General features: G+C 37.6%; 1 protein-coding gene across 3 annotated transcripts in view; it reads right to left on the bottom strand.

Moving 5' to 3' along the window:
• Positions 1 to 283: 283 nt before the first annotated feature.
• Positions 284 to 12,351, bottom strand: part of LIN9 (lin-9 DREAM MuvB core complex component) — a 40,121-nt gene continuing 28,053 nt past the window's right edge. For all 3 annotated transcript variants that reach the window (XM_066993631.1, XM_066993632.1, XM_013174051.3), the window contains 6 exons: positions 12,082 to 12,183; positions 6,959 to 7,039; positions 3,535 to 3,660; positions 3,011 to 3,193; positions 2,818 to 2,915; positions 284 to 1,648 (listed from right to left, as the gene is read on the bottom strand). In XM_066993631.1, coding sequence (XP_066849732.1) covers positions 1,543 to 1,648; positions 2,818 to 2,915; positions 3,011 to 3,193; positions 3,535 to 3,660; positions 6,959 to 7,039; positions 12,082 to 12,183 — 696 coding nt within the window. In that variant the 3' untranslated portion in view covers positions 284 to 1,542. The remainder of the gene's footprint in view (positions 1,649 to 2,817; positions 2,916 to 3,010; positions 3,194 to 3,534; positions 3,661 to 6,958; positions 7,040 to 12,081; positions 12,184 to 12,351) is intronic.

The raw sequence follows: 12,351 nt of genomic DNA, 5'->3' as shown, positions 1-12,351 counted from the left end.
CTGTCCTCTTTACCAAACAGATGGTAACCCCACAAAACACAGGAACTGCAGGGACCGCTACAGCAGTCTGTTACATTACAAGAGGTAAATGTCCACGGCTAACTCAAGCAAAATTACTCTTTAGTATTTTGGAATACGCCTTGTAAGTTTGGTAGGTATCTTTTAAAATAGCTGCTCACCTTGTTCTCCAGCACATAACATTTCATTTTCAGAAATTAAATTAACTTCTGTTGAAAAATGACCTGAAACGATCCGCCAAACGTTTGCATTTTTGTGAAATATATCAACTCTCATAGGTCAATTTATTCAGTTACAAATTTCACTGAGAATAAAAGATTTATGCATTTCTCTTAATTAACAGAACAAGTTTAGCTAAATATAAACTCTGCACTAAAGTTTTGCAGTGGCACAATACCAACACAGAATACAGAAGCATCTTTAAACTATACAAAATTTTAAAATTGAAAATAATCCTGTTTACATATTCTTTATACATTAACATATAAAAGACCTCATTTAATGAGGCATCTAAAAGAATGAAAAACATCTCTACACCTATCTTTGAAAATTCATATCTGGAAACGATTCATTACACAGAAGCTTTACAAGACTATTTAAACAAACCAATACATACTTTTTACAAGATTAACATTCCAAAATTTACTCATAGGCAGGTTGTCACTTTTTATTTTTGCAGTTTACCTCACTGGTTATATTTCACTATAAAAATCTTCATATTTATATATGTTGGATATTGTTGGATAACCAGTAATCTAATTCAAAAGTTGTGCAAAACAAACAAAAAAGTTGGAAAAACTGTATGTTTAACCAGTCATGTATATAAAATACCAACTAAAACACTTCCTTTGCCCCATGTAAAGGAAAAAAACATAACGACTTTCTGAAAAGTTACATTTTTATATTCCTTCATTAGACTCCTTATATAAGTTATGATAAATTAAAAGTTCCAATAAGACGCTGACTGATCTATAGATCTGCCCAACATCCCCTAGTTTGCAACTTCCGTTCACTGTCCATATCCCACTGCTGCTTCTTCAGATCAGGAACACTCAGCTTGTGCTGTCACCGTACTAGCTGAAGGGTGCAACGGCAACTCTCGGATACCTACAGGAGTGTAGCTTTAAGGAACAAAGACCTGCCATATGGCTAACTGATGTGAGCCATTTCCTCTTCATCATTTCTAACACACTAGGAGAGCCAACGAGAAGAGGTGGGCAGAATTAATCTGAACTTTTAAAACTAAGTTCAAATTATATGAAAATATATTTCCAGGTTTATTATAATAAATGCAATTACTAAGAGATTACCAGTTAGCAAAACTATTGTATGTGAATAACAAATGGAAAAATCTAACATAACGTTGGCCAGTAATGCTGGTTTTCTTAAGAAGCAGATATATTTAAAAGGGTCCTTTCTGAGAGGTTTTCTTTTCCCTTATCTTCTGGCAGTTAGGATATTTGGTGAAGCCTATGTAAAGGAGGAGGATTTTCCAGAACTACTTGCTGTACACTTAGAAAATTTTCAGTCTCTGTTGGTGTTATTAGCTGCAAAGGCATGTAAATTTCCCATCTGGCTCAGACCACTCTGAATATGTGCAACATGGATCTCCACATTATTCTGAAAACAACTACAGGGGAAAAGAAAGAAAAAAAAGGATTAAACCTCTTAAGTAAAAGTCACATCTGAGTATTTCTACAAGTTACAAACATAGATTCAGATGAATGAGTGAGTACTACATACTCATGCACCTTAATAAAGACATATGAAAGTAGCACTTGTATAAACAGCTGTGTGAAGTCAGACTTACTGACTTGGGTGTTTTAAAAATGACTGTAACATGGTTGGAGTTAATGAAGCAAAAACACGGTGAAAAGATGCTAAAATACCCAAGCTAAGTACACTGAAATGAAAAGATCATCACCTTCTTAGCAGTGTTTATCAGTTGATCCATTCCAACTTTTGACTTGCAGTGTTGATTACAGAGAAGTTTCACTAATATTTGGATTTTATTTTTGCTTTTACCAAAATAAAAGCGTGCTATAAAACATTTTTTTTTTAATTTTAAATCAAAAGGCCGTCTTACTATCTTTGCAAAAAAAAATTCATGCACGTAGCCTCCCATTATTACGTAGCAGTATGAATATGGAAATTATAAGGAAACACTTGGCATTTAGGTAATTTTTTAAAATTATGTAACTCAGCAGCTATATAACTGAAAAAATCCTGGTCACAAATTCTTGGAGACTGCAGAATACTCAGGAAAAGTATCACCACATTCTTGCTATTTTTATAATGATTCCTCTGGCACCTGCTTCTGACAACTGTTGAAATATGGATACTAGATTAAATGGGCCTTTGATCTGGCACAATACGGCTGTTCTTCTGTTTCTTCATTTAAAATACTGCTAATGGAAGCTGGTCATAAGCTATAATAATTGTCTCATATACCAGCTTTTGATATTTACAGACGAGAGATTGAATAACACTGCAAAACAAATACTGAAATTGTACTGAAGGTGATCTAAAATAACTTCTTGTTAGTTGTCCTGATTTTCTTGCTCTTCATTTTAGTTGTTGTTGTATTGATTTAGCACTTTTTTTTTTTAAAGTTCAGTTTACTTCACTGAAAACTAATTTCACACTCCTTTTAAGAAGCCCCCTTTAAACGGACCTTTCCTATAAGTAAAAGTTACCAGATTAAAACTCTTATAATGACCATTCACCTCTAAAATATATCAACAGTTGCTTGCTGGCACAAAATGTGTAATTAGGAATTAAATATTTAAAAAGTAATACCTGATATTTGAGGAATCTATTGAATTCTTAATGTCATTTAATGAATCCGTTAGTGATTTAAATTCAAAGGAATTCAGGTCACCTCCTTCTGCTAGACACTGTAGGAGAAGGAAAAAAAGGTTCTAATAGTTCAGCACAAAGAAACCGACAGAGCTTTAATACTAATTGGAAACTATTTTTACAAACATTTTACCTTAATCTGTAGCAATATCGCTGTGAGTCTAGAGATAAGATCAGTTAAATTTTCACTTTGAACACAAAGCTGTCCTGTTGTTGAGGAATTTGCTTGCCTAACAATCTCCTGAGCTTCCTCTTCACATCTCCGCCTCAGATCTGTTGGTTGGTCTGCAGGTTGGAGGCCTTGGTCTGGAGCAAGCTGTACAGATAAAATAAAGAGAAATGAAGACTAAACATCTCCTTTTGCATTTGGTGCGTGAGTGAAGTGACAAATCATTTCAAAGAGAGTCCACAGGTATATAGCCTGCAGTATTTTCACTTATGTACATGCATGTTTATTTCAAAATTGGCTACTGGCATCAATAAACGCACATACGTTCTGATAAGAGAAACAGAGAAAAGAGACAATGAAACTGATAGAGCTGCTACTAGTTTCATTTCCAGGTGAGCCCCACCCATGCCCTATTCCCAGGAAATATTTTTTTTAAACTTAGTTTAAGCAGAAATATTAAATTCATACAGATTCCAGCGAAATCTTACCTCATAACAATACTGTTGAACTTTATGCAACACTTTATTTAAGTCTTTGTTTAGTTGTTCTAGATCTAGAACAATAGTTGCGTATCTCCTCTGAAACTCAATACTTATTGGCATAGAATAGGATTTCTGTGGAAAAGACAAAAGCATATTAAAATTAATGCAATACTTTACATACATACCTTTTGAACTCATCAGAACAGATTTTCAATTTAAAAATAATACTGAGATATTTGAAATCCCAGTGTCCAATAGAAAAGTGTTAACATGCAAAATCTTAAAACCTAGTAATGCTATTTGCAACTCCAAGTGACAACTGTGTAGTAACTAGCATGCTTTTATTCTCTTCAGAAAGTGCTGTGATAATCTGTGGTGCTAAATACTACAGATGACAACTGTGTTCTGACCTAGTTATTTCACCAGTAGCTGGGTATGACTTCTTTCTACCGAAAGACCTGCATGAACTGAAAATGATCCTGTCAGTAAGAGAAAAGTATAGGACAACATGGCCACAACCACCTGTACTGCAGGTGGGAGGTACGCTTGGCTAGTAAGTTAGTGGTCATCTGAGAATAATTCCAGTGCTACATACCTTCTGTTACAACTAACAGTTCTGCCAAAAAATAAAAGTTACTATAGCTTACATTTGGTAACGTAAGTATTTTGGATAAGCACAATTTCAAAACACAAAACAAAACAAAAAAACCAATACAGTACTGTTTTTCTTACATTGCTTTCACAGCGTATCTTGATGTTGTTTGGGTAATATTTATGAAATTGAAACAAAATACACAACATATTGTAAGTTTCCCCTACAAATAGCCTCTTTCATGGTAAGTTAGATACATTTCCACAGTTCCTCAGCCACAAGTCTGAGATACAGATACCTCATACAATCAATCCTATAGCCATAGATTTTACAAGAGATGAAGTAAATTTAAACGTCAAGAGCCTTCATCAGGAGGCTTCAGGCCAGAAACTCCAAATCAAGGTTTTAGTTATCAGTCCTGGATTAAGGACTTTAAACTTGACCTCTGAAATGATGCCCAGGGATTGACAAGTCTGAATACCAATTTAACAGTGCTTTAAACTAACATCATGACTTCAGAATTCACCTAGCAAACAGGAAACCTGCATAAATTTGATATGCTTCCTCCGACTCTAGAATATAAGTAAATAACTGTAACTTTCAGACCTTCTTCAGTGACCAGCCCCCTCTAGAGCACACTGGCCTAATACAGGGTAGCCATGAAAGCCACAGGCGGTTGTGAACTCCGTATCAGAAAGAAATGGGTGAGGGCATTCTGTATTACTGAAGATGAAAGAAGTATTTCTCAACACCAGCATTATTTATGATCCAAGACCAATCCAAGATCTGGAAACACTGACAAACAGCTGACCTCACAGACAAGAGACAGATGGCTTTCGGTAGATGGAAACAGGTAGCATCTCTTTCATGGAGCATCTACATGCTTCTCTTGGTCAACCAGCATCACCTTTACCTCATCTTCATTGCAGGTCAAGTGAAAAAATGAACCAGCCATCCTTTTTACTTGCATTCGTTTCTCCAAGTGGCTATCAGAAAAGTAATTACTGTTTTGCATACATAACTTGTTTATAGCCTGCAACCAAGATTAGTATAGTGATGTCAAAATGCTTAACTGTTAGTAAGCTGTCTTTTCCCTGCCTCATGTAAATTTGAATTTATTGTTATTGCCAGATAATAATGGACTTCATTCAGTACCACTTCTGATTTTGGTCAGTTCTCTTTACTTCTATGTTGGACCAATCACTAAAAAAAGTGTCCCCAAACGACAGCGTTATTCTAACAATTTTATGAATCTTATGAAAGATTAGCAAAGTCTGACAATTGAACTATTCCTGAATGAACTCAAAGCATTCCATTTTATGCATGTTCAGTTGTGATACTGACGTTCAAGTGGACTGGTGCCGGAAAGAGGAACATTGAAAGAAAATACTTTTTAAGGGAGAGATAGCGTATGGTAAGCAGAACCAATGTAGATGGGATTACCAAGAGGACCAAGAGTATTACAGACAGGCTAAGAACATGACCCAGTAGAAAGGTATCATGTCCTCTATTTTTATCAGGACAGCTTTAAATAGTGACAAAAAAAGTGTGTTACGATCGCTTATTTACAAAGCAAACAGCATAAGAAAGGTATCTCAAAGTCCTTATCTAGGCTATAACTGAGTTAAAATTTAATGTTTATTCCTGAATCATTATCTTCCTTATTGCTTCTTAGAATGCTCTCTCCATTTTGCCATTTTCCTTGGTATTCTTATTTCACAATAAAGTGAAATTTATAACACAGTAGCTGAGTGGCATGTTAATATCTGGGTTCTTGCCAGAGGAAGGCTCTGAAAGTTCAGCCCTTTCTGTGGATTTCTTTACCTCTGCAAAAGTACTAATATCTCAGTAGGAACAGAATTCTTTTTAGTTTATGAAGGGCTGGTAATTTTTCAGTATCAGAGTTACGTGCTGCAATAACATGTTTTAATCTTGCTCCTTTTTGCATCTATTTTAATTATTATTTTTATTAAGCACAATTAAAAGACAAAAAGATAACGTAATAACTGAAATACTAACAAGGTTTTGAAGATCAGCCTTGGGACAGTAGGAAACAGAATAACAGAACGTGCAAATGATCACTGAAAGGACAAAGAGGGAGATCTTACTACGATAAAGTCTTCAACGTTCAAATATTTTAAATTAAAAAGTCAGCATTTTTGGTTTAAAGAAATAAAAAGGATTCCTTTTCCTCTCCACAAACTTCAGCGTTCTTTCTGTGCATTGTAGAGATACTGGCAGAACGGATGCTGGCAGACGGTTGAGACTGACACCTTTCCACATTCAAGTTGATTGATAGCCATGGGTGGTAGAAGAGGCATTCTTATCATTTTGGATTTACTGACTGATGATTAGATAAAAACCTAGCAAGAAAAACTGTTCTGCTGATGATAATTATGCCATAGCTGGTCTAGTATTGTAATATGAAATCCAGGTTAAGGGCATTCAGTGATGTATAAATAAACCCCCTAAACTGAGTTATTGTCCAGAAAGCTAAATGAATACCTACCTCCACAAAGTAAAATTAAGATAAATGCCTTACTGTATAAACTGACCCCCCAAACCCTCCAAGTACATAACATATATCAATTAACACATAAAGGAAGCAAATACTATCCTGATGTTCACATTAATCTGTTTCCAAAGCATAATGCTTTCAAAGTGGAATCACATTTGAAACAACTGACCTCTCTGACTTGTCTTAAAAAAATAAGAATCCCACCACATAGTAGAAAGCAATAAAATATATGGATTTTATATAGACTTTTAATTTTTATCTGTTTGTATTAGCTGTTAAAGTATACCATAACTTAAGAACTGAAAAGAGAAAATTCTCACCAGCTTTTCTGCTTCCGTATTCATCTCTCTTAATTGTTTGATGTGTTCCTTCTTGATCATAAGGATTTTTGATAACCTGGTCTAAAACAAAGGAGCTAGTTTTAGAACAAACAGGTCCTTATGCAGTTTTGAAACAGCACACAAATTCAAGATAATAAAATGTATGTTTCTTTCATAATTTTAAAATACATTTCTCAGTTGTTCTTCAAGCGAAGATGCAGAAGTAAAAAATAAGTAAAACTAAACAATGGATTTTTTCAGAGATTTTAAAAGCATTTTCAAGTGTCCTAGATAGAAGAAACCTAAAACTTATCAGCTGGAATTCCCTATAGAAAAACAATATATACTGTTAGAGGCTGAAGAATCAAGACTCTTCATGGTGATACCACCATGTGCTACAACTAACAGCCCGTGTCCTACCATAGCTTTTGCTCAGAGTTCTAATTCTGTTCTCAGCTGTGCCCTGGACTAAGCAGCAGCCCTTTATGTACGTTCTTGCAGTGAAACCTTGTCAATCTCCTGGTATAAAGATTGAATCTACTTTATAGAGAACAACTCTGGTCTTTCCATTTTCCCCGCTTCTTTTATAGAGGGAATACCCTGTTTCTTCTGCCCTGTGAATCTACCAAGCTGACGAGGAAATCACTTGGACTGCTCTCAACACACACATCACTTATAAAGCCATTCATATTCTCTCAGGCACATGGAGAGAAATTATAGCTCCACTACAACCAACAACAGTTTTATTATTGATATAAAACCTGACATCTTGTCTCCGTTTAAAAATTTCAAAGGGTTTAACTGCATTCTAAAAGTGGAACACGAGACTGGGAGAAACAGGAACTTCTAGTTCAACATACATCTCCTCATCTACAATCCCCATCATTGATTTTGAAGCTCAGTCTTCAGGCAGCCAGGTTTATTGCCCTCACAAATCCTAATGAAAAGCTCTTCCAGGACCTCTTTCAGCTAATTATGAATCTTCTTGAAATTTCCATGTTAAATGCATTCTTACTCACTTCATAGCAATTTGTTCTGACCAAGCTGTTTTTCAGCTTAAATACAGCCTGTCCTCTGTGTTTAGCCCTGTTTTCACACACAGTAAAAGCACTCCATTTATCCACCATTCTCTCACTAGACTTTCACAACCCAAGCCTTTCAAGTCTACTCTCCCATAAAAAGCTCCTGCTCTCTTACACTGTTGAGGCTCTCTGTATCTTTTTCTATTCGCTGTAATCCTTCCTTAAATATGAGCACCAGGACATCTACACCACTATTCTAAACAACATTTTTACCAGCATCAATACTCTCTGCCACAAATACTTTGCCAGGTGCATCTTATGAACTGATGACAAGCTACAGCCAGACACACAGAACAATACTGCATAGATAACTCTTCCCATTCCAGACATTCACTTCTGTCCTTGTGCTATCCCCCAATGCCCACGGTGAGCCAGCACATGCAGTTCTGCAGCTATATGGAGAACCCCATCAGGAAACTGAAAACGATGAACCATACATACAGAAAAGGCACGAAAAAGAGTTTTTAAATCGTTGCTTTTGAGCTGGATTATCTTGTTCACTACCACACAAATGCTCATGTTGGCAAAAAAACACCTGGGAGAAAGGAAAGGATTGTACCTCATCTGACACCGCTGCCAAGAAGTTCCTCACCAAGCTATGCTGCCAGCACCACCTAACAGCTAACACATGTAGACCTCTCTCCTTGACGAAGTCTGTGAGTCCCTAGCTTAGTGCAGGCTATATTACCTTGCAGGTTTGGGGGACAGGTATGCGGTGCTTCACTTCTATTTTGATGCCCAGATATATTCAAGGATGTGGGCCCTAGTTCTCCAGTTCATGACCTTGCATTTTATTTTATATTCATCCTACTCCCAGAAATATTCCAGTAGTCAAGATAATTTAATTCTTTCTACAAGAAACTGACTTTCCACCATTTTACGTCTACTAACTTTCTCCCATTGGTATATTTTTATTAAACAGAATTGCATTTTCATTTGCCAGTATACTTTAATTCAGGCCAGTCTGAATTTTATTCTAGCCCAGCAGCTCCATTTTCAGCATAACTCATCCTGTTTACTGTTATATAGGCCTCATTAAAGCGGTTTTAGTACAATGCTTTTCCACACCTTAAAAGACATGAAGGAACAACCCAAGCAGTATGCTTAGATTTGTACTTTATATTTCATTTTGTAGTCAAAAGAATATACAACAAGCATTTCAATGTCTGCAATAGCTTAATAGGGAATATTTCCAAAATTTTTACAAGCAGAAAACAGACAAAAATCCAGCATCCGCTCTTAGTTTTTTCTTCCTGTCTTTTAAGATGAAAAAATATTTATTTTCTCCATAGCAATCTGAAAGACTGGTCAACTTTTCTGATTGTTCTGTATTCCCTCTACTGGACACACAGCAGCATTGCAAACAATCTTTTTTGTCTTAGATTGTTTTCTTCCCAATATAAATTTAAGCTTTTCCCAAATAATACAAACAACAACAAATAAACAACAAGCAAACAAACAAACAAAACCAACCACAAACACAAAAACCTAAAACTGCAGCTGAGCACTTGGAAAAAACATCTTCTAACTTTTAGTATTGACTAGAAGTACAGACTTTGCTGAATAGTCGATTAAATATCAAAGGATATATATTGCATGTAAGGATAAAAAACTTTTTAAAAAAATTTATTACATTTATTACTTGTTTCTTGATGACTTTATTCTCAGTCATAATACATACAAGCCAGGTAGATGACATCAGTTGCTCTTTCCTTAGGCACCAATGCTGTAACCCCGTTGTAGAAGGCCACCAGATTTGTTCTGGCATTTTTTGCCCTTTGTGAAACCATGTAGTCTGTCACCAATCACCTCCTCATTTTCTGCGTGCCTTGGCATAGTTTCCAGAAGAACCAGCTCCATGATCTTGCTGGGCACAGAGGTGAGACTGACTGGCTCATAGTTCCCTTGGTCTTCCTTTTTTCCCTTTTTAAAAATTCAGGCTATGTTTCCCCTGCCACAATTTCTCAGGTATGATGGACAGGGGCGTAGCAACTTCACCTGCAAGTTCCCTCAGGACCCACAGATGCATCTTATCCAGTCCCACGGACCTGAGCACATTTAGGTTTCTTAGATGGTCTCAAACCTGATCTTCTCCTACAGTGGGTGGGGTTCTTCATTCTCCCAGTCTCTGTCTTTGACTTCTCCAACTCGGGCAGTGTGGCTACAGCACTTGCTGGTGAAGACTGAGGCAAAAAAGTCGTAAGGAGCCTGTATCCTTGTATCCTTTCATTCCAACGCTCCAGTCATAGGAGCCATCCCACCACATCTCCGTAATGCCAGTAAGATTACACTCCTCAAAGCAAGTCCCATGGTCTAAATAGCTGAACCCCTGGCTGTGGCACCAGCCCTGTAACCATTTGTTGATTCGCCAGATTTGACTGGTCCTTTCAAATCCCTTCCCTTTGACCAGGAGGACTGATGGAAAAACTACCTGTGCTCCAGAGTCCCTTATCGCTGTTACCAGGGCTCTGTAGTCCTTCTTGATACTCCTCAGGCTGCTCCTGGTTGTATCACTGGTGCCCACATGGAACAACAGCAGTAGATAATAGTCAGCGGGCTGTACAACGCTTGGTAGCCTCTTGGTGACATCGCTAATACAAGCCCCCATTAAGCAACACACCTGTCTAGAGAAGGTATCACATCAGCAAATGGGTGCCTCTGTACTTCTCAGAAGAGAGTTGCCTACTACCATCACCCATTGCCTTTTCTTAGTTGCACTGGTTGTTATAGGAGCAAACCGGGCTGCGTTAGTCAGCTCCAGCATCTCTCCTGATGTGACGGGTCTTTCCTCTTCAGTCTCCAGCGATTAAGTGGTTCTGCAATGGCACCTCAAGGTTTGGGGAAAATCTCTTCCTCTTGCTGGCCCTTGCTATTGCAAGTTTTCATTCTTCTGTGTTAATGGCCCCTCTGCCTGCTGCACGTGCTGGTTGGGGAGTTTTTTGTTTGTCTGTGGGTTCACTGGAGACTGTGCTTGGAACCAGCTAACTCCTTTGTCAGCCTCCCTGATGTTATGCAGCCTTCTCACTGCCTCCTGCAGCGCAGCCACCTGCTAGAGGTCCTCCACCTGGGCACACCTTTTGCAGGCCACAGGAGTCGAGGCACTTCCTGCAGTCTGAGGTCTTCACTGCAGCTTCTCCCTTCAGCAACTCTGTCTGCGTGGAGGCGCTGGCCATCTCTGGGGTAGATGGTGCAGACTCCCCGCTTGGAACAGCAGCCTTCGCTCTAAAATTCGGCCTTGAGACTCAGGCAGAATGAGTACTCTTGACCAGGTCCCTGGGTGCTGGGTTACATGCACTTTGAGTGTCCTACTCAGCCAGTAGGTTGGCACTCCTCCATGATACACTCTCCCCGCACACCCACCACACACAAACTGACACTCCACACCCTGACTGCTGCACCAGACCGTGTTTGTAGCGCTGCCTAAGGGCTGCCTTTTGTACATGTAGGGGGTGGCTGCCATTGTTCCTGGCCCTGCCAAAGTACCACCAATCTCCCTCATGAGATCTGCTGGTTCCTGGCAGGTCTTGGTGCTCTCCTGGGAAGAAAAAAGATCTATAGCATACATTCAGGGAATAAAGTGGTTCATTTCTTCTCCAAGGCAGGTGGGACACACTACCTAACGCTGGATACAATATTATACAACATATGATAATGTAAGACGGGCAAATGTTCTTTGCATAACGCAAGAATATTTTAAATAAAAAAAAGTCTTTAGCATAGTACAAAGTTTGCAGGTAGAAATAATATATTTTTTTCAGACCAACTGGTATAGCTAAGAATACACATTTGGAGTCAAAAGGCCATCCTGAGGTCTAAATTAAGAGTAGCACATTTCAAAGCTTATGAACAAGTGAGAACAATAAAAAAAAAAAAAAGGAAGAAACTCAGAACAAGCATTACTGGTATCTTCTGAAAAGTTCATTTTGATATCACAATATCACCACCTCATAAATCAACAGGTGGTCATTTAACTGCGGAAGAATTAGAATAAACACAAAAAAGACAAAACACAACAAAGTAAGAGTTGCAGTTAACACTTACCACTTGAATGAGGAATTCTACTGGAAAGCCACCTAGTGTTTCACTATCTGTGCCGGAAATTTTGTTTTTCCATGAAGACTGTCCTAATAAAGGATCACTATCCTATAAGGAAAGCAGATTGCAGTAAATCCCTCTAAATTAAGCTATTAAATGAAATTATCTTAATGAACAACCTCAGAAAATTAAAAACTGTATAAGGTAACAGCTGTACCGTGTATCGGAAAATATATTACTGATTAATATTACAAATTACATGAAATAAGTAACTTA

The sequence above is a fragment of the Anser cygnoides genome, chromosome 3 (assembly GCF_040182565.1).
Source record: "Anser cygnoides isolate HZ-2024a breed goose chromosome 3, Taihu_goose_T2T_genome, whole genome shotgun sequence".
NCBI lineage: Eukaryota > Metazoa > Chordata > Aves > Anseriformes > Anatidae > Anser > Anser cygnoides.
Note: the sequence above shows the minus strand (reverse complement) of the source record. Positions and strands in the feature narration are given on the sequence as shown.